A 22,664-nucleotide genomic window follows, 5' to 3' on the forward strand; every position below is an offset into this window, starting at 1 on the left:
CGGTAGTTGTTTAGATCAGTGGGGTCGGCTGTTGGTTTCTTTAGTAAAGGTGTAACTTGTCCAACTTTGAGGGAGTCAGGGATGGTTCCTTGTTGAAGTGAGCTATTGATAATTTTAGTCCAGAGTGGGAGGAGCAAAGGGGTGAAGTCTTTTACAGCGTTAGCAGGAAGAGGGTCAGTGAGGTGATTGGATGGTTTCAGGGTGCTGAGTAGTCTGTCAATTTCTTCTTCAGAGTAAGTGCCAAAGGATGACCATGTCGCATTGTTTTTTGGTTCATTGGGTGTTATGCAGTGGGGTTTGGAGTAAAGGCTTGCGTCAATGAGGAGATCGCTCCTTATGTTGTCAGTTTTTTGGTTAAAGAAAGCAGAGAAATCTTCACAGGAAGGTGCATTGCCCATAGTGTCGACTGCTTGAGGTTGTTCCTTGGATTGTGATCGGATTAGCTCGAACAGTTTTCTTGGACTTTTTTTGCTTGGTCGAGCTGGAGTCTGAAGAAATCTGATTTTGAGCGTTTTATTTTCCGGAAGTATGCGTTTCTCTTTTTCTTCAGAATTTTTAGGTGCAGTGCCGAGGGAACAGATCTCCAGGTGCGCTCTGCCATTCGCATGGCCCGTCTGTCTTCATTGAGACTCCCGTCGTACCAAGGGTTGGAGATCTTGGTGGAGACTCTTTTCAGTTGCATCGGTGCAGCCTCATTGATTATTGAGGTCATAGCGTTGAGATAGTGGTCAGTTAAATACTGAACGTCAGTAACGCCGGTAGGGGGGAGTAGGAGATTGCAGCTGTTAGGGGTAAAGAGTTTGGATTGAGTTTCTTCAGGTCTCTTTTCCAAACTTTGGGCGTGGAGGATTGGACCGGGATACGTTTAACTTTTTCCTTGATGAAGAATGTGACAATATGGTGATCTGACCAGTCACAGGGTTGGATTGAATCAAGTTGAATAGTGCCTTCTTTGGAGATGATAAGGTCGAGGATAGAGCCTTCGTCATGGGTCGGGCTGTTGCAAATTTGGGTGAGGTCAGAAGCGTTAAGGAAATTTTTGAGGCTATTAACCACTGCGTCACTGCAATCATTCCAGTGAAGATTGTAATCGCCAAGGTACATTTGTGTGTTTTGCCGTCCTGAGTTGATTGAGATTGTGTCCATGAGTTGTTGGGAGAAGGTGAGGTTGTCCCCAGGTGGGTGGTAGATGATGTGTAGTGAACATACAGGTTTGTTTTCACTGATGACAAGGCAGAAGTATTCACAGGAGGTAAGAGAAGGGGCGGTGACTTTATTAATTGAGAGGTTGCTCTTGTAAATGCATGCGATTCCACCGCCTGTCTTGCTGGACCTGTCAAGTCTAATGATGCAGTAGTTGGGGGGGGACTAGGATATCCATGATAGGAGTAGAAGATTCAGTTAACCATGTTTCAGTTAGGATGGCTAGGTCAAGGTTCAAAGAAATGATGAGATCAGCGACCTCCGAGGAGTGTCTTTGGGCCGATCTACAGTTGAGAAGTGTGCATTTGAGTCTTGGGGTGCAGAGGGAGGAGGAGGGATCTAGAGTGAGAGGGACTTTTGTGAGGTTGTTGGGGATGGAGCCTCTGTTGTTATGCGTGGGGTGTCTGAGAGGGTTGGAGAGAATCGTAGGAATGGACAGGTGTGTGGTGGCTAAGAGGTTTTGGCGAGCCGGGACATATGTGCGGAGTAGGGTGTGTATGTCGAGGTCCGAAAGAGTCTTGATAGTGCGTCGGGGGCGGTTGTAGGTATTGCGAGAGGGGATAGAGGTCCAATGTAGGGGGTGAGTAGGATGTGAGGGGGATATGTTGTTAGGTTGAGAAGTGGTGGTGGGAGGGGGGTGTCTGGGCTGTGTGAGGAGTAACTCTTTGAGGGTGTGGAGTTCTTCTCTCACTTGGAGGAGGGTGGCCATGATCGTGTCCAGCGTGGGGTTGGGTAAGGGGTTGGGGGAGGGCACTGAACGAGAGCAAGTGTCTACGTTACTGGAGTTGGGGGGAGAGGGGTGGGGGTGTTAGTGAAGTGATTGGAGTTGGAGGTGTTAGTGAGTGTGTTGGTGTTCGGGTAGGTAGGGAGGTGGGGGGGGGTGAAAGGATTAGTGATGGTGTTGGTGTTAATGGACAGGGAATCAATGATAGGGGGGTGAGGCAATTGCGGGACGTGTGGAGGCTGGGCGTTGCGGGGGTGACAGTGTGGTAGAAGGGAGTGAGAGTGGGGGGGAGAGGTTGAGGGAGGAGTGAGGGCCAGGAGTGGCGGGAGTGCAAAGAGTGGGGGGAGAGGTTGAGGGAGGAGTGAGTGCTAGAAGTGGCGGGAGTGCAAAGAGTGGGGGGGGGAGATGGGTTTGGAGAGAGTCATGTTGTGTGGGGTGCGGTCAGGTGAGGTGGGTTGTTCTGAGAAGCTAGTCGGAAGTGTGGGGTTCTGGTTATGTGGGAGTGGGGTAGAGAGGGTGGGGGTGGGGGTGTTGGTGGCGGAGGGGAGATCCGCGTCTGGGATTGAGGAGTGTGAAGTGTATGTAGCCGGGGGTGATAGAGTAGAGTACTGGGGGGAGGGAGGAGATGCGTGTTAGTGGTAGGAGGTGCTGTGGGGTCGAGGATGTTGGGATTGGAGGCCGGATGGTGTGGGATCTGAGCGTTGGAAATGTATTCTTTGAAAGTGGGGAACAGGTTGTCAAATAGGTCAAGGTTTCTGTCTGTGGATTGAATTAAGATAGTACCGTTATTGTAGATAGTGATGGATGCTCTAGCTGGGTAGAGTTGGGATGGTGTGGTGGAAAGTGTTATGCCATGGGCAGTTTTCCTGGAGGTCGAGATGGTGAGTAGGGTGAGGAATGCTTTTCTCCATTGTGCTTACACCTACTTACCTAACTACCATACATACCTAACCTAACTTTCATACTTCTGTACCATACCTAAACTACCTCACCTACCACACCTAATCTACTATACCTAGAATACCATACTTACCTAGCATACCTAACTACCATACCAACCTAACCTAACTTTCAGATTTCTGTACCATTCCTAAACTACCACACCTAATCTACTATACCTAGAATACCATTGTTACCTAGCATTCATAAGTACCATACCAACCTAGCCTAACTTCCATATTTTGATTCCACACCTAAACTAGCTCACCTACCACACCTAATCACCTATACCTAGAATACCATACTTACCTTGCATACCTAACTACCATGCCAACCTAACCTAACTTTCATACTTCTGTACCATACCTAAACTACCTCATCTACCACACCTAATCTACTACAGCTAGAAAAGAGTATTTTTTCTATGTCTGCTGTAACCAGATGATGCTTTGCTGCTACACAGGCATGGCGGCAGACATTTGTCCGTTTTCTATGTCATTTGACTGCCATAAATGTAGGTAGAGATCTTTACTATGAGGACAGACGTTGCATTCTTTGAGGCTAGTAGCAGAAACCTTCCACAGATAAAGCATCCCTGTACCAATACTGTTGCAATGTGAATCTCCTTGTTGTGGCTCACAATTGCAACACAATGTTAAAAGTGAATTTGTGCAAATCTAGCACATCTAGATTAGTTCAACGGCATGTCGTTTTGGGGTTGGTACATCAAGTGAACAAAATATATCCTAGATATTGCACTACAAACACACACCTATTGAGGGTAGTTAGTAAGCAATTGTTAGTACAAACCACAAAAAACATGAAATGATGCAATAGTTTGATGTTGTTAAGGAGTAGGAAGCCGGGACTCAACGAGGAAGCTTCAGAAATATGGAATGCATTTGTAAAATGTGGCAAAAGATAATAGTGTCATCAATAAGGCATCTGGTTTAGGTAGGTCTACAGAATGAGTAGGCAAATATTATGTCATTCGTAGCAATGCTTCCTAAACTTGCAGAAACTTGAATGAAATGGTGGATGCACCTTCAGAAGTGCATGCCCAGTGCACCCAGTACCAACTGTGGTTGGTACTTCAGTTATTACATGTTGGATATCTTAGACTTGAACAGTGTTCAAGGAATTTAATCCCACCCAAACAGACGTGTTATTTTATTATATCAACAGGTGATAAAGTCAAAATGCCTGGTTTTGAGTTGGGTAGTAATAGAAAATACACAATTATTTTCAAGGAAATGGTCAAATCAAACAAGAATTGCAAGAGGGCAGTTCAAGGGACGCATAATGCATCCACAACATTTTTGTTGTAGGGTGGATTACAGATGTTAAAAGGACATTAGGTCACAACTTTGCTTCGTTGCACACTCAAACTACCAAAATACCAAAAGCCTTATGGACACTAGGGAAAGGAAGGGGAAGCAAGGTCCTTGAAAACGTGGTACCCATTCGAGAAGCCCCTCTGAGATGATGCAGAGCTGTAAGGCACCAGTCCCAAGCGTGACAAGGGAGAAAAAAGGCAAAGAAACATTTACAATCATTTTGCAAATTCAATTTTAGGACAAGGTACATACTTTCTTACTGAACTGAGCAAACACAAAATGCATTTAAACAAGGTGAGGTGGAGATAGTCTAAAAGGTGCAAACTTAGGGGATTCCATTTGCTGTTGATAACTGGGGAGCAATATAATTTCACCCAAATCTGTTTTAGGAGCACTGTTTTAAGCCTGAATAGGTCATTGTTGAAGGATATGTGGAGTGTTCCACCATGAGTGGGTTCCAGAAAAACAAATGTCTGTAGTTTGCTTGAAATCCAAATTCAAGTACTTTCATTGCATTAGTTCTATCAACATATTTAGCATGTGTTTAAACTGTAAATTACATTTGTCAACAAACAGTATTGCTGTTTGCGTATAACTTTCACTCAGGGTATAGTGCACAGACCCTGCTGTGCAGTACCATAGTGCTTTGTTTGTTTTCCACAAATGATCCTGTGAGTTGGTATTTTCTAAGAATCGTGACAGTAAATATTCAACCATTTTAACAATGTAAGAAGTATTTGTAGTAACTTATGTACTCTTTAGTAGGTGGCGAAACTCAAGTGGCTGCCTTGCATATTAAAGAAACAGGTTCATGCTAGTGAGGTGTTTTAGATCGAAGAAATATATAGGAGACTATGCTAAGGACTTCAGATATCTCCAAAGATAAATCTGGCGGTATATAACTTTAGTTTAAAAAAATCAAACCTTTATGTCCACAATGCATAAGTGGAAGAATTGGAGTACCCGTCGCAATCTTAAAATATGATTTTTCTTAATGGGACTATCACAAGAGCCTAGAACTAAATAGCCTTGGTTAACCTTTTTCTCCTGTTACTACCGGAGCGTGTTTCAAGGGTAGTAGTGCTTCTTCAGGAAAATCACGCCAACAGGTTTTCAAGCAAACAATGTGAAACAAAGTGTGCATTTCACTTCTACAAGCAAACAAATCATGCTTTGTTAGTGCAAAAAATGAACTAAAGACAGTGCCATGAAAACATGTCCCCATAGAGTAAATGGCTAAAACCTCCCACGTAGTTTCCAGTGAGTAGTTTCCTTCTCATGTTGGGTAATGGAAGCAGATCAATTTAAAGAAATCATTATCTATATATTCTTATACATACACCAGTAAGCCATTTAACTGTATTATATTTTCAAAAACAGAGACATAGTGGTTTACTGAACTGTCTTATATTTCAGACAGCTGTCATATTTTTATAAGGCGGGACAAGCCATTTTACAGAGAACCCATTGACTAACTTCTTCTCAACATCTCTCTTCCATCACTTGGTCTTAATACCAATGCCCTTTCTTTAAATACACGTTTTCAAATTAAAGTTTTACTTTTCCCATTGATTAATAACAATTCTGTAAACTATAACTGTATTTTAAAGGTAATCTTTAGGAGCTTGTGATGCACTCCATACTGTGGATGGAGTTTGAATAGATCACTAAATGTTTAGTCTGGTCTGATTGAGTTTTGCAGAAACGTGAAACCTCAATGAATGAGAATGTGTGACAATCTGTTGAGTGGCTGGGTTAAGAGGGGACACCTGGCTCATAATCCTGTGCTCAGTGTTCAGGCATAGAAGACCCAGAATACTTAATTGCCTGTGATTGTGGTTGCCTATCATTCCCAACTAGTTGACCTCAGAAATTAAGGTATGTAGTATAATTTGTTTTTTTTAAACGTTTATTGCACATTATTAGTATGCGCTTGAAACACTCTACCCTGAAAAAGGATTAATGACAAGGAAATACAAAATTAAAAACATAACAGATGGGAACCAAGTATTATTGACAATGGGTTCAGAGTGTACCTGAGCATGTAGAGTCAAGTTCATACAAATAGGTGTGCATTAGAACACCAAACTTTACTTTATCCTCCGCCAGAACAACACTACCACGAAACACAGGAGGTGTTTAGGCAATCTTTTCACCTTTTTCAGGGTATGTGATACCAACCATAGTATATATTTATAGAGTGTTTACTGCCTTTCTGTGGTCGTGTCCTGTCCTTTGCCCCCATAATAACATTGGCCTACCATGAACGATAAATTATCTAATGCAGAAATCTACCATATTTGCAATTTTACATGCCACTAATGGGAAGTGTAGCAAAGGTTAGCATTTTGGCACACTAATTGCTTTGCACCAAAAAACATTTTGCACTGTGATTGATTTACATATCCATTGATCCCTAAAATGAGTTTTCTGTAGGATCCACAAACTCTTGTCTCATTATTAATATTAAGGCTGGATTCAAATTTGTGAATCCTACCCAATGTGTGGTGTGTGCATTCAGGATGTATTGTGTGAGACCACAGATTTTTTTAAAGTGATGAAAGAGGCTTGTAAAAGTCAACATCTACTTAAATAATCAGACGAATTTTTCTTCTACTAAACATGGCCTAAAATAATATGTTCATAAAAATATTCCTTCAAAAATACAATTTCAGAAGGTATTTGGTTATGATTTGTTCTGTTTATTCTTTAATCATTTAGTAAACTCTGAGTTAAAACCAGTTGCTCTTAGAGAGCTACAGTCCTATTTTTTTAAAGAAGGCAATGACAAGCATACATTTTTCATACCGAGGTCTTCGCAATCTTCAATCTTTCCAATGTAAAGTAAAGAACGTACCCAGAAATGTTGTCACTGAATCAATTGGAGTAGTAAATAATTAGGTTTTGTTGTGTTAAGACATGGTTTGCTGATGCTCAACTGGATCATTTGTGTACCAAATACCAGAAACGGCTGCAATTCAACATTTTAGGGCAGCTAGCTCCATATGGAGAATTAAGAGATTGTTTTGGAGTTGGATGTTAAAGAAAAATCCTCAGATTTCAGGAGGATTATAAGATCTTGTCAAATCCATAATAACTGATAGATTACATGGTCACCATGGGGGGGGTGAAGGTGGGTAGTTTGTTTCTTGCAAAGCGTGTAGAATTCTAAGAAACACTATTGCTTTTAAGCATACAACACAAGCTAAACCGTGTAGACTTTATATCATGAGATCCCCTATTTCACTATCTGCTGCTCACAATAAATTATCTTGTGTTCTTTTGCTTTGTGACTGTCCATTGGAGCAAGACATTTCTGCTTCAACCCTTCAGTGAGGGAATGGTTGAATGTCAGTCGAGGTGTAAGAAATACAGAAAAGGACTGAGCTTCAGATAGTTCAACAATTCAGATTCTGCACGGATTAGCCTTCAAACAAACCTTTTCTTTTTTCAGAAATATAACCATTATCTTTATTAATAAAAAGAATGAGTCAACAATAAATCACCTTTTGAAAAATAAATCCTAATTATTGGGGACATAAGAAATGTCATGTCAAATGAAAAAATGGTCCTGAAATTCTGTCTGCTGGATAAAACGGGTGAAGCACAGCTGCCAACGAGCTGATGGCCATTTTTGTAAAATTCCGTAAAGGGTTTATTTGGCCAAAATATGAATAGAGACCTTCTCATACGGAGTGTGGCACTTAGGATTTCAGGTTGCAGGTTTTTATCCACTTTGGGCATGCTTACGTTTGCAGACCAGAGTGTGAAACATTGAAGATTCTTTGCACACCTTTGACTACAGTAGAATTTGATCTTCTTTACTGATTCGTCAAAAGACATGAACTTTGCTGAGTCCCTCCTTTTGTGGAACTGCTGGTTGTGGCTGTGGTGTGCATTGCTGTTGGTCAACAAAGAGGTCTGCTGTGTGTAATTCCCATTTGATGGTTTTGTAATCCCTAATTTGCAGTTGCCATATTTCTGAGCTATAAAGTTTCTGACTTTTAATCTTCCCCTGCTGGTCTACTGTAGTTCGAGACATCTTTTGACTTTGCACCTTTTAGTGTTTACTTTAGCATCATATGCAACATCTTGGCAAAAAGAAACCGGAAGATAGATTTTAGGGAAGATCCCTACCGTTCTTCTTGGCAAAGTCCCATATATTGTTATTAAAGGGACAAGGAAATAGCACTTATTGGAGTCAGGAATGCACAGACCTCCACTTCACAATAAGCTATATGTATCTTAACCCTGGTTCAAGGGACTAAGTTTTCTGGAGTTCACAAATGAGCAGAACACCCAATCAAAGCAAACCAGAGACTTTGAGGCATCCTACAGAAGCTCTAATGCAATGAGTAAGACCTTCTGACTGCCCCTAATGAACGGTCAAGGGTCACACCGCATCCTCTCCAGTCTATAGTTTTACTTTTTTACTTGCTTTCAAAAATTCAGAAATTAGGAATGTTTGTACCTTCCTTCCAAGTAGAACCCCCTGGCTGCACCACTGCTTAACAATGCTGAGAATTGCTTACCTTTCCAGAGTGGCAAGCCCGCAAGAGTGTAATGATTGCATCTGAAAAGTCTTGAAAAGAGACCTGTACACTATGTAGATTCTCTCTGGAAAAAGTACAAGAGCAAGTACCAGCAAATACCTCAACATAATGCTGCAAGTCAATAAGTTTTTGTGCCATTAATGGTGAATCTACCCAACAATGATCTAAGTTCAGTGGATTGCAGCCAACACAGGGAGCTATCCATTCTACTGTTTTAGGCAGAATAACTTAATGGGTTGGTTATGTATTCTTTTTTTTAAAAAAATGCTACCTTAGTATGTTACTATTTTTCAGACATTTTGTAATTTCCCTTGTACCCAACTCAACATTTAATAATTTTGTTTCATACATTTTGCCTTCTTAAGACAGGTATAGTATTTAGGTAATAGAGTAATTATATTCTTGTGTGTCTAGATGCTCAGCCTGCAAACAACATTGTCAACATTGGTGACTACGTGTGCATCCTTTAAAGCGTGGTTTATAAGAGAGATTGAATTGAAAATAGCCAGATAATCTTCTACTTCTTTCATTCATCTGAAATACATTTTAGCGGATCCTGTTGAAGAATGCTTTGAGATGTCTTGGACATCAGGAAATACATGCCATGGTAATTAAATACTAATAAAACATGTTAAAGCAGAATGTTACTTTTGATACTCTTGTAAAATCATAAATAGATAAGTAAATTGTTCATACCTGATCCAGGGTCTCGGTAAGTTCACTCTTTTTCCAAATAACAATATTCAATCAAGGATAGAAAAAAGTAAAAAGAAATGTTATATATGGTCACTGTGCTCTTTCAAACATCATTACATAGTCTAAATAAATTATTAGAGTGTAGCACTTTATCCAACAAACACACCTTGTAACCTGTGATTTTTACTTTAAGTAAATATTATAAATATAAATTAAAATGTGATGTATTGAATACAGTACAGAATCTCACTTTACCCTACTACAGCAAAAGAAGGTCTGCTTACCATTAGAAACAAAATGCAATAATCAATACAAGCAACTTTAAGACTCTTCTTATCCATATTTGAAAGCATTTTAACTTCTATGCTTAAATTATCACTAAAATAATTGGTGCAGAAGTACATTATCACTAGCATAACAGGTGCATGCTTAAATTATCACTAAAGTAACTGTTGCATGATTTGTAATATTTGAAGTGGATGCTGAACAATGTACCCTATGAAGTTTTGGACAATATGATCTGTCTGATTTATAGGAATCACTAGCTGTTATTTTACTTCATGGGGCAATCAGTACTGCAGTTAGTCTGACTTATAACTTTGATCAAAATGGAGCATGTGGTTTCTGTATTTGCAATGTTTCAGGATTCAGCCAAAACAATAAGTCAAGTCCTGCATTACCAATCGATAACTGGAGGTGTATCAATCAGCTATCAATATTTCAATCCAAATTGGACTTTTTTTTAAATGTCCTTTTTTTTAATCTATACAGATTTCACAATGGCCTGTACTGGAGTGTTTTTCCTGGAGTCACCGGGATCTCCAGTTACTTTTACAATCTCAAGATTTAATTTGCAACAAATGCATTTCTTTTTTATTTCTCCATAGAATGTGCTTGCAATCTGGTAAACATATTTAATGTAGTCCATAAATACATTTAGAAGTAAAGGAAAAGCAAATATCAATGGTAACTTGCTGGAGGTGTTCAATTCTGTGGTGAAAGATCCGTAACAGCTTAGGTAGTAGCAGTTGTAAGATCCATTCTCTGACAGGGGCAGAAATATCCTAGGGTTATATATTACGAAACCAGTACTGGAGGTGTTGCCCAGTGACAGGCAGTGCTGTGAAAGTAGCTAATCGAGTCCTTTTATATTGGTAATTGGTATTGGTTTATTTTTCTCTTTATAAATGCAAGCACGAGAACCAAAGCTTGTAGAGATACTGGACAAGTCTATGGTAAAAGGTGGTCAGATGAGGTGTACTAATAATGATTTGAGATCTCACAAAGTATTCAAACTGAAAGAATAATTAATGTAATCAGAATACACCAAACAACACTTACAAGGTAATTGACAATTATCTCACTACAAAATGCAGTTTTAAGAAAGTGAATTGTATTTTTGTGGGAATTTCAGTGGCCTCAAGTTTGAACATTTTCAGTGGCTTAAAGTCTGGAATTTTGGTATTGAGTCATATGTGCAATGTCACATACAACTCAGGCCTCCAAAATACAGGGAAGCTAGTGGGAAAATCTGTTATGGCGTACTTAGTGGCAAAAACAAAAATTACATTTTATTTTATGTAGGCTGCATGTCATATGTAATGTTACACATAGATGCAAATACACAGTGCATGCTTCACTGATGATATCACAAAAAGTATGTTAAAATGCATTAATTTAACTGTACCTCTAGCCCTGGGATATGGTGGACAGCCGGCTATGGAAAAGAATAAATACACAAATGTTGTTACTTATATTTACACATAACGCTTCTATGTGAAACAAAAAAGAAATCACAAATTTCGACCAAGTGAAGGCTGACAAATTAGCTATATTGTCTGACTTGATTCTCACCAATCAATATCTGGGCATCTACTAAGAATGAACATTCATTTGCAAATGAAAACACAGTACCCAATTGAATCAACTCTGTTTGCTCAATCAGCACTGTACCTGCATGGTGTAAACAAAGTGCAAAAAAATTATGTAATATGTTTGGAATAATAATAATTATATAATAATAAATAATAATGTATACCTCCCCATATTTATAAGGTATAAATACTTGGTTCATTCAGAAATATTTCCAGCTTACATATGTGTAAATTGTGCATGTATTAATGTATACTCAGAGGTGTATGGTATTCACTAAGGGGCCTATTCCCTAAGCCATTTTGCAGTGTGTAAAGTAGTTCTCCTGTAGTACTCTTTTATATACTGCTACAGTCCTTTGTAAATTGGCTCCACGACATCTCAAATGAGAATAAAATGAGCCTATTGAGGAACTATTCATATATAATTAGGACATATAGATAGGTTCATGAACTCATTGCACTTTTAGTAACAGGAATTGAAATGTTTCAGAGCCCATTCACAAAGGCGTGTAAGATTACATAACATAGTACTTATGCAGTACGACTTCTATTGCTCTGGCCCATTACCTTGCAGACTTACACCTGTTTTGCTAACCCTATGAGTGTCTACTCAAAGCATTAGATACAAGACATATAAATTATATGAAAGAAATCAGGAAGTCACAATCTTTTAAAAACACTTTGGGCCTGATTTAGATCTTGGCGGACGGGTTACTTTGTCACAACAGTGACGGATATCCTTTCTGCCGAAATATAAATCCCATTATATCCTACTGGATTTGTATTTTAAGCTCTAAATCAGGCCCTTTGTCATCAATTAAAAGAGATTTGCCTCTCCTTTCTACTTTTTGTAGCTGGTACCTTTCTGTGCTGTTCTGCACACTCTTTACACCAACAAAATATCACGCAGCATTTTACAGTGATCTTGCATGTGTACATATGAATATTAAACAATAGAAAGTCTCTCATATACTTGATGAATTGTCCCACTGGCTCACTTCAAAAAGAAAAGACTGATGTAAATCAATGATATGAGAAATGACAATTGTTTACCGGTGACAGAGGCATCCCTGCATCGACACCGATATCAGTGGGATGAAGCAGTTACTCGTTCACATCATATGAGGCCACTATTTTGGTTTGGAGCGCTGAGTCCTTGAACACTGCTTAAGAGTCCTCTGTCAGATTTGTTCTTCTGACAATACAGCCCCTGCTGATGGGCCTGGCCAGCCCTATGTGGTGTAATTAAGGGCTTCACATGCCGCAGAGCCTACAGACCCACTTAAGATCCTGAAGGTGAGCGTATGATGTGGCACCTCTGTGTAACTTCGACTTAAAGAATCAGAAGGGGCAAATTTGACTTAGGCTTCCGTACCCTAAAAAGGTCAAATGTAGAATAACCAGTCACTGCATTGGGAGTAATTCTGTAGAAGAAAGAAGCAGCGTGCAAAGTTTTTCACCTATCGCTCAACCCACTAACTGCCAAATGTACAGATTCCTTAATGATATGATTAAAGCACTCTACCTGCCTGTTGGTCTCAGGGTGACATATCACAATTCGTGGAATTCGTAAAGTAAACATTCCAAAACACTGATCACAACATCTGATGTCCAGCTTTCAACAACCGTCACCGCCAGACATTTAGTATAATAGTCCATTAAAACTAGCACATATCTCTCTCCTGGTGGGTGCACTATCAGGTTTCCTCAATGGTCCATCAGGGAGCACTACAAAAACAGGTTTTGCCATACAGGGCCTAGAAGACGTATCACTCCTGCTACAAAATTTGCATTATCATATCACACTCTCCACCAGATGGTGAAATATCCAACCCTGGCAATCTGAGGTATTCACAGATGTTCCTTTTGGCAGAAGATCAACTTTTGGAGGTGCATCTGCTCAATGCTGACATGAAGCTTCTCCTCCAAGCCTTCCTTTTGTTATCTATTGATCTCATGGGAGCAAAAACTCCTATGTCAAACCAGTTTGGAGTGGCAAAGGTTCAGATGTGGAACTGTAGACAACAGATAGCAACATGGAAAAAAGAAGAGGGGTGTGTTTCACTGCAGCGGAAGGGAGAACTACACTAAACACAGAGAAAATTATGATAATGTCCCTGCACTCAGTAAGTTAAAAGGCAGGATTCAGGACAACCACTATCTGGTACAGTTATGTACACTGGATCCACATGGACACCACCATTCACTTGATTACAGGGCTAAAGTGATTGAGCAACATGCAGCAATTGTGGGTGACTTGACAGTTCTTTTCAAGTGGAAACAGTAGCAGTCACACCATGGGGTTGATGATTTTAGGTCAAATTATTATTGTCATAATTAAGCAGACTTCACAAACTAAATGTATCTCGTCGCTAGAATATTACATAGTAATATATTATATCCGATGCTGTGCTCATCATCAAATAGTCATACGGAGCAAGCTAAATATTGAATAAGCATGCATTTACCTCTTTCCAAAACCCTAGCAAAGTTGCCAGTTGTTTGGTATTTTTCAGTAACAAGGTCCTAATCTGAGGATTTAGAAGGAAAAATCTATAATCGCTTTTGGGATTATAGACACTAGCTTCTTGGAACCCTCAAAAGCATTGGACTAATAGATTATCTGGGGAGGTGGTTGCTGTGAGAATGTTTTAACATGTGCAAGGACTGTTTAAGCTATTCGAACACTATCAAGGCATTATAAAGGAGATTAATTTGGGTCCCGATCACCAGTGAAGCACGAATAACTCATTAGTGATGCTTTTCATTTTGTTTATTTTTAGAACTATCCTTCCTGTCATATTTTTAAAAAATTGGATATATCCAATCCAGCACTAGTTTAGACCGCCTGAAATGACATTGGTATATCCAATAACAATTCCACTACTGTCACTACCAGTCACCTTTAAGCCTGAAAGGGGGCACCCTCACTCAGAGGGGGGGTACACCTCGCTGGCATTTGACTTTCGGACGAGGTCTGTCAACATAGCATAGATATGCTGAGAAACGGCATGGTAAAAATGGGGAACACTGGAGGACTAGCAGATTGTTGAGTTCACGAATCAAAAAGAGAGGCAGGCCAGAACAAAATAACAGGGAAGGATGAGCAGAGCCTTTCCAAGACTTTCATCCCAACACTGCTCCTCTAAAGAAAACAGGAGAATTTGCCCCCTCTTATTAAGAAGTCAATGGAACGTGACCAACCAGATGGCGAAGCCTTCATCAGGTCCACCATTGGGAGCAATATTTGGGTGGTATGGACGTCACTGAAAACGAATGAGGACTGATAATTTAGTCTGGCTCGCCAACCACCTTTTTCCGCCACACCCACTCCAAAAAAGAGCAGCGTTCACTGAACGTATAATCCCAGTATGTCAAAGACACGTGCAATATAGATACATTTCCAGTAGCCACACATGGTGATAACAGTTCCATCATGCTTCATGGGCATGGTGAAATTCGTATAGCAGGTAACCCCTGAGGAAGCTTTGGCCCTGGTGAAGAAGCTGCTGGGAGCGGAATCCCACGGTCATGGCAGTAATCTAAACGTGTTGGCAGACCTTCCTTGACCAATGTGGCAGAGCTCAGATCGGGAATACCAGAATATTGTAGATTAAACATCGTCTGACAAAAATAATGTGTCATAAACATCATTTACCAAAATATTGCCTCAGTTAATGATTGAAAATCTACACCCAATGGGGGGATATTTTTGCAAACAATATTTAGAACACAATATTTATTTTAGACAATATTTTTGCTATGGACAATCACATTTTTTTTATTGATATTCTGACATACAATTCTCAGCCAACACCAGGATCACCCTAGTGGTGATAGTGCGCTTTACAAATACACGTAACATAACACGTTGGTGACTTGAACGTCTGCCAACGAAACACATTTTCAGGCCCTGCATCTTCATCTCTGAAACATCTAGGTGATCTTTTTCTCACTCATTAAAATGTTTAAAATTCACACACTTCCATCTGTTTGTCAACCAAACCTAGACACATCATTTTGCAGCAGAATTAGACTTCTTAGATGTGCTTGTGATATGGTCATTATTGTCCTTTATACTGGTAAACAACACACCCAATTTTTCAATTTACAAGTAATTAAAAACTTAGCAATTTTGCCAGCCATTCCTATAAAATTGTATACTTTGAATATGCTCGTCTACCACATTCATCTGTCCACATGTCCAAACAAAAATACATCTGTATGTTTTGCAGAACCCAGAGGCACTTTGGGGTGACTTTACAGCAGCCTGGGATACATACACAGTTGTAACAACATAGCCAAAGAAGGTTGAAGACTTCTGTATTGTAGAATCATTTGCTTTTCGTGAAATTCTTTGCATTTTTTACTCCCACCTCCTTTGTTCCCCCATTGTTAACACTCACTTCTCACCCCTTGAACATTTTCAGTTTTCTTTGCTCCTTGAGACCTATTTGCCAAGCAACCGTTCAGCTAGTCAAGCCGGCCAACAGCAATAAGTGGTTTCGCCAACTGGCACAAAGCGCTGTGCACTGGGCACCCTGTTTCAGTCTGAAGGAATGGGATCTGCTAACCTACAGCAGAGCTCTTGCTCCTTTCTCTCTTATTACATGTGCACATGTAGTGGAGTAGTTCTGTCTCATGAAACACCAAGTTATCTCTAGACAGTATTTTTTTTTGTATCTATTGGCACAGCAGTGTCAGGCATTGAATTTAAAATGATTAAACCTCGTCGTGGGAGCAGTAAAAGGCTCTTCCTGGACCACGATTAACTGAGAGTGGGTGTGAAGTACACCTTGGACCCACACTCGGTCTGATGGGAAGTGCAGAAAGCCAAAGAGAACTCCTCATGGAAGCTGTTATTTGCATGCACGTCTGTCCTCCTACTCCTGGCTGGAAAACAATGTGAAATAAACGACTATGTCATAGATCTAGCCAATGGCACCTCTTATTACCCAAGGACGAATTCCTAATCAGCACCATATGCTTTTCTAGAAATGGTATATCACCCATTTCTAAAATTTCTCCTCGTACAACCTAATTTCTCACCTACATTAATTAATTGTGGGTTTCTAACGCGCTAGAATCAACTTCCGAAGGAGTATCTCTGCGCTATAGACCGCTGGGGAGCCCGTCCTGGCTTTCCCTGTGAGATGGTCCCTACTGGGTATCTCCAAGGTGAAACCAGGCATCCCCGGCGTATGTGGGGGGCCGTTGTGGAGATGAGGCAAGCTAATGCCCAGAGTTGCCGAGTGTGATCCCTAGTTAGAGTAGGCACCGAGGCAAGAATTATCGAGTCCGCTGACCCTGGTCCAAGACCCTGCCGCGTCAGGAATTGAACCCTGGTCCTGAGCCGTCCTCTGCTCCCGGGTCTGCCGTCTCTAACCAGTGAGCCACACCACTCCTCCACCTGTGAGTCACACCACGGTCATGGTTTACATACCTTCTCAAATATATCTGAAGTTTAAAATCAGATATATAACTCTCCAACTCTTTCCTTTTTTGCCTTTTTAAATATGTCAAGGAGCAAACTCTCACTATCTCTGCTTTGTGTCCTTCTGAAAATGTCCCTATTCACTCACTCTTGTATTCTCGTTACCTATCCAAAAGGTTCCATCGCTGTTGTCTTCCACTAGCTAAACATCTGCAAACATTCCTATTCCATCAGCACTCTCAAGGTCTCTATTTGAGGCCTATTTTAATTAATCAAATTTCCTCTCCACCAAATGAATAGGCTACTTGCCTTTGGCAAAACGTTTTCGGGTGTATACTCTATCTAACCACAGACTCCTCACCTTTAGAATATTCCCCAGGCACCAGATTGGATCCAGGCACCTTTCTTAATAATGCGCACTTGTGTCGCTAGGTGGCACCGTGTGGCTCCACCCTAGTTTTGTACCTCTCCAAAAGTGACAAAGGAGAGTTGCATATAAGCACCTCCCTTCACTCTGACATCAGTTTCTTGCATGACTCTTTCTGCACCCTCAGACATGGAGCATAAAATAATTGTTGGAACCAGCGTACAGAGGATCTTTTTAGATGGTGAAAAGAGGCACTCCACAGAACAGGGACATGGGAGGCCCATGAGAAATCTGGGGTTAGATAGCGTATCCACCAAGGTTAAGTTACTTGTTCGTCTGATGCACGCTTCTAACTGCAGTTTCCTCACCTTTAGAATAGATACAGAAGCAGTACCTTACAAAGATGGAAGGTCTCTGGAGTGGGTTTACACCTTAAAGTCTTGTAGGACCAAACAAGCTAAATGTCCCTCCGAGTGGCTCTGTTTGTCAAGGCATTAGTGCTTCGAGAACATGTGCACTGTTGCCCATGTCGCAGTCCGGCAGATGTCGTGGACAGGAACCCATGTGCCCATACAGTGGCAGCAGCCTTAGCCCTGGTGAAATGGGCTCCGAGATCTTTGGAGGCTGCTTTTTGGCCAGTGAACAGCAGATCTTAATGCAGACAAATGTCCACCTCAACAGAGCCCTCTCCTGCACTGCCTTCCCTTTCTTCACCCTGTTGAATCTCATAAAATGCGGATCGTCCACCTGATGGTCCTTGGTGTGAGTGATGTCAAAGCTCAAAGCTCTGTTGGGGTCCACCCAATAAAGCCTCTCATCCTCTCTTGAGGGCTGAGGTAGAGCAAAGAACATTGGGAGAGTGAAGGATTGCCCAACATGGAAAGAAGCAAAAACAACAATTGATGGACAGAATGCAGAACAATGTCATGCATTCACCCCAGTACAGCGATCTGGGCCTAAATCCATCGTTTTTTGGGCTGGACTGTTCCCATGAGGCACAGGGTCAAGGCTGATTTGCATATGGCCATGTCTGAACTGGGGTGGTGTGGGGAACAAAAAAACGATGGATTTAGGCCCAGATCTCTGTACTGTGGTGAATGTATGACATTGTTCTGCATTCTGTCCATCAATTGTTGTTTTTGCATTTGTCACCCCGAGTGGAACGGGTATGCTAAGACGTGAATCCTGTGCTCTCAACGCCCCTGGAGTCAAGCTATCCTGGCTGAAGACGGCTGATAGCCAGAAACCGGTCCTAGGATGCTTGATTCTGGTCAAGGGAAGACATGGCTTGGCAGTTCGGTCTGGACTGTTCCCATGAGGCACAGGGGCAAGACTGATTTGTATATGGCCATGTCTGAACTGGGGTGGCTTGGTGAGCAAAATAGCGATGGAATAAACTTAGATCTGTGACTGGGGGTGAATGTTTGGCCATTGTGCAACATTCCGTCCATCATCTTGTGTGTTTTGCTGTTCACCCTATGTGGGAAGGTTATGCCCAGACGTGGGTCCCGTGCTCACTACGCCACTGGAGTCAACCTATCCTGGCTGATGAAGGCTGATAGCCAGAAACCGGTCCTCGGATGCTTGATTCCGGTCCAGGGAAGACATGGCTTGGCAGTTCGGTCTGGACTGTTCCCAGGAGGCGCAGAGTCAAGACTGATTTGCAAATGGCCATGTCTGAACTGGGGTGGCTTGGTGAGCAAAATAACGATGGATTAAACCCAGATCTGTGACTGGGGTGGAATATTTTGCCATTGTGCAACATTCCGTCCATCATCTTGTGTGTTTTGCTGTTCAACATGGAAAGAAGTCATAACTTTTGGCTAGAAGGCTGTCCATGACCTAAGCAACAGTTTGTCCTGAATAAAGGTGGTGATGTCATCAGTGATGTCATTTGAGATGTCATCAGTGATGTCACTGACCATGTCATGAATGATCTAATATGTGACATCATCAGCAGTGGATTGCGGGTGCGCGAAATAAGTTAGTACAACTAACTATATAGGAGCAATTTCAATGGTTTTGTATGAGTAAAATGTCCAGCTAACTATAACACCACTAAAACTTATAGTTTTTTGAGTGAATTTCAAAGGTTTTTTAAAAGCTAATTTCTAACTATATAACTCCTGAAACCTATGTTTTTTTCAGTGGTTTTTCAAAGGTTTTTTAAATGCTAATTCCTAACTATATAAGGCCTGAAACCTATGGTTTTTTCAGTGAATTTGCAAGTTTTTTTAAATGCTAATTCCTAACTATATAAGGCCTGAAACCTATGGTTTTTTCAGTGAATTTCAAAGGTTTTTTAAATGCTAATTCCTAACTATATAAGGCCTGAAACCTATGTTTTTTTCAGTGAATTCGCAAGGTTTTTTTAAATGCTAATTCCTAACTATACAAGGCCTGAAACCTATGGTTTTTTCAGTGAATTTCAAAGGTTTTTTAAATGCTAATTCCTAACTATATAAGGCCTGAAACCTATCGTTTTTTCAGTGAATTCGCAAGGTTTTTTAAATGCTAATTCCTAACTATATAAGGCCTGAAACCTATGGTTTTTTCATTGAATTCGCAAGGTTTTTGAAATGCTAATTCTATTAGCGGATAACGTTTTTATATATTAAAACGATTTTTAAATCTCAAATGCCTGCTTTGCTAACAGAGTTTTTAAGCACAGGCTCTTTTGTCTCTGGTGGCCATCTTGGGAGACTGCATATCAGAATTTTTTTAATGAAATATAAGAGAATTTGAGAAGTCACTCAAAATGTGCCCTAATTTTTCTTTCTTCAGCACTAATCATAATTTCTATGGCAAAATGAACCCCCTCATTTTACTGTTAGAGCTCTAGTTGTTCTTTAGAACACTCTGGGACATTCTGTCATTGGCTATAGTTGGGCTACATCTGGCTACATCTGGCTGATATTTGGGCTACATTTGTTTTTTTTTGTCTCTACATTGGGCTACATTTGGGCTCTAACATATATATAGCCCAATGTAGCCCAATATATATTTTTTCAAAGTTAGTTTTCGTAAAAACCACTGGAGCACATATCTTGAGACATAGCAAAGGCACATCGGGCTACCAGTCCCTACAGTTTTACCAAGTTTGGTGGAAAACCATTCAGCCGTTCGGGCTAAAAGTGAGTCCAACCGCCCTATGGAAATTAACATGAGGAAAACACGTTTTGGGACCCCCCTTTTATCTCGGCCCCCGCTTGACGAATCCCCCCCAAACTTTCAGGGAAGGACCGGAGCACCGCGAGGCAAAGTTAAGGAAAATTTCAGGAAGATTCCTCAACCGGCGCCAAAGTTATTCCCAATAGAATGTTGCGATTTCCCTATGGAAAACAATCCTAACTATATATACCTAATGGCTATCGCCAGTAGGTAATATAAATATAACGCTTTGTGTATGACGATCTCTGGTGAGTAGGCGTCGTACTGCATGCTAAGCCTACTCACTTCCTCGTTCCTGTTGCTCCAAACACCGTCGGCATCCAGACAGGACCTGCTGATCTGCCGGGGGCCTCTCCTCGCGACCAAAGCCAGCCGCGGCGTTTCACTTTGGTTTTGAAAAGTGCTGCTGTTTCATCATATGCTGGCAGATGACGATTACATCCTGAACTCACCTTTCCTTGTGTGGTCTCCCTCACTTTGAGTACCTGCTATTTCTGGATTTACAGCGGCTGGCTTCGGTCGCGAGGAGGGGCCCCCGGCAGATCAGCAGGTCCTGTCTGGATGCCGACGGTGTTTGGAGCAACAGGAACGAGGAAGTGAGTAGGCTTAGCATGCAGGACGACGCCTACTCACCAAAGATCATCATAGACACAGCGGGGCACACAATGGCAGATTGCCTTTCCATCCACTCACTTGGGATTTAAATATGGTAATTTTTACAGCAAGCGCACCCACAGGGGAACACTTTCACGCACTACGAGACCCAGAAGACATTGGTTTTGGCCACTCCCATGGGCAGGTATCATTTCCAGGTGCGTGATGCAGTGCTTGCTGCAACTTTCAAACATACGCCGCTGAAGAGGGAAGGAGGATTCCCGAAACGCGTCCGGCGTTTCACTTTGGTTTTGAAAAGTGCTGCTGTTTCATCATGTGCTGGCAGATGACGATTAAATCCTGAACTCACCTTTCCTTGTGTGGTCTCCTTCACTTTGAGTACCTGCTATTTCTGGATATATATATATATATATATTATATATATATATATATATATATATATATATATTTTAAGCAAACAAAGCCCTTGAGCTCTAAGAGGTCACTCGACGTGCTGCCAACCATCCGGCTTTCGTGCCTTGTGCAGCTTGCAGACTTCACTTAAAAGCCATGTCCGACGCGTTTCAAGGCATACCGCCCCTTAATCATGGACTCTGCACAGGGGGGAGGAACAAAAGAGACTCACCGCATTTTTGTTTCCTGTCTTTTATTACAGAAAAGACCGCCCTCGTGGGCGTGGCACTGTTCAAGGTAACCAGCCGCATGCTGGTATATGTAGTCCTAATGCGGCAAGTATGGCATATCACCCTGAGTGGGCTCCAACCCCCTGTTACTTCGCATATACATATATATATTTATCTGCAGAAAACCACTCAGTTTTGAGAAGAAGTAGGAGGCCACATCAGGGAATTTCTCAGAAGCCTTTAATGGAACCACAGGCATGATGCATTTCGGCGTATGGTGTTGCCTTCCTCAGATGCCATTAGTATCCCAACTCTGCTCCATCTGCACCTTTACATACAGTGATGTGCTCCCATTGATTGAGCTGGTCACCACCACGTTAACATACTGACACGCCCTCTGTAGTTGTTGTAGTTCACTACAGATCCCAGAGTTTACCTTGATGGGAGGGTGAGAACGCGGGAGGAAGCTGTAAGTGTGTCCAATTCAATTTGCCATTTGGAAACCAGGGAGGGTGTGATAAATCGAGGTGAAATGTCCGTGGAATGAATTGCGGTCCCCAGACTTCCTCGAGTCCCCGTTAGATGTCCCAGCCCCTCATGTAGATGTCAGGCTGGCTGTGCGCTGAGATGCAATGATTCTCAATCCCTCGTACAGTGATGAGCTGCTCCTGGCAGCAGCCCAGTCCTTGATCCACACTTCGAGGCGGGCCGGAGCTACCAATAACTTGGTGCAAACAAGATTAGCTGCAGCAGCTGTCCCAGCCATGCTCCGGCCTCTTAAATGGAACGGGGCCTCTAAAATACGCAACTGGGAAGCGTGTAAATGTCTGTAGAAAACCACTACGTTTTGAGAAGAAGTAGGAGGCCACATCGGGGAATTTCTCAGAAGCCTTTAATGGAACCACAGGCATGATGCATTTTGGCGTATGGTGTTGCCTTGCTCAGATGCCATTAGTATCCCAGCTCTGCTCCACCCACACCTTTACATACAGTGATGTGCTCCCATTGGTTGAGCTGGTCACCCCCACGTTAACATACTGACACGCCCTCTGTAGTTGTTGTAGTTCACTACAGGTCCCAGAGTTCACCTTGATGGGAGCGTGAAAACGCGGGGGGAAGCTGTAAGTG

General features: G+C 41.5%; 1 protein-coding gene across 1 annotated transcript in view; it reads right to left on the reverse strand.

Annotated features, from left to right (window-relative positions):
* Positions 1-22,664, reverse strand: part of DYSF (dysferlin) — a 1,004,398-nt gene that overhangs the window by 265,520 nt on the left and 716,214 nt on the right. Inside the window, exons 35-37 of the mRNA XM_078674496.1 lie at positions 11,140-11,169; positions 9,453-9,479; positions 4,327-4,359 (exon numbers count right to left, since the gene is read on the reverse strand). Coding sequence (XP_078530622.1) covers positions 4,327-4,359; positions 9,453-9,479; positions 11,140-11,169 — 90 coding nt within the window. The remainder of the gene's footprint in view (positions 1-4,326; positions 4,360-9,452; positions 9,480-11,139; positions 11,170-22,664) is intronic.

This window comes from Lissotriton helveticus, chromosome 2_1 (genome assembly GCF_964261635.1).
Source record: "Lissotriton helveticus chromosome 2_1, aLisHel1.1, whole genome shotgun sequence".
Taxonomy (NCBI): domain Eukaryota; kingdom Metazoa; phylum Chordata; class Amphibia; order Caudata; family Salamandridae; genus Lissotriton; species Lissotriton helveticus.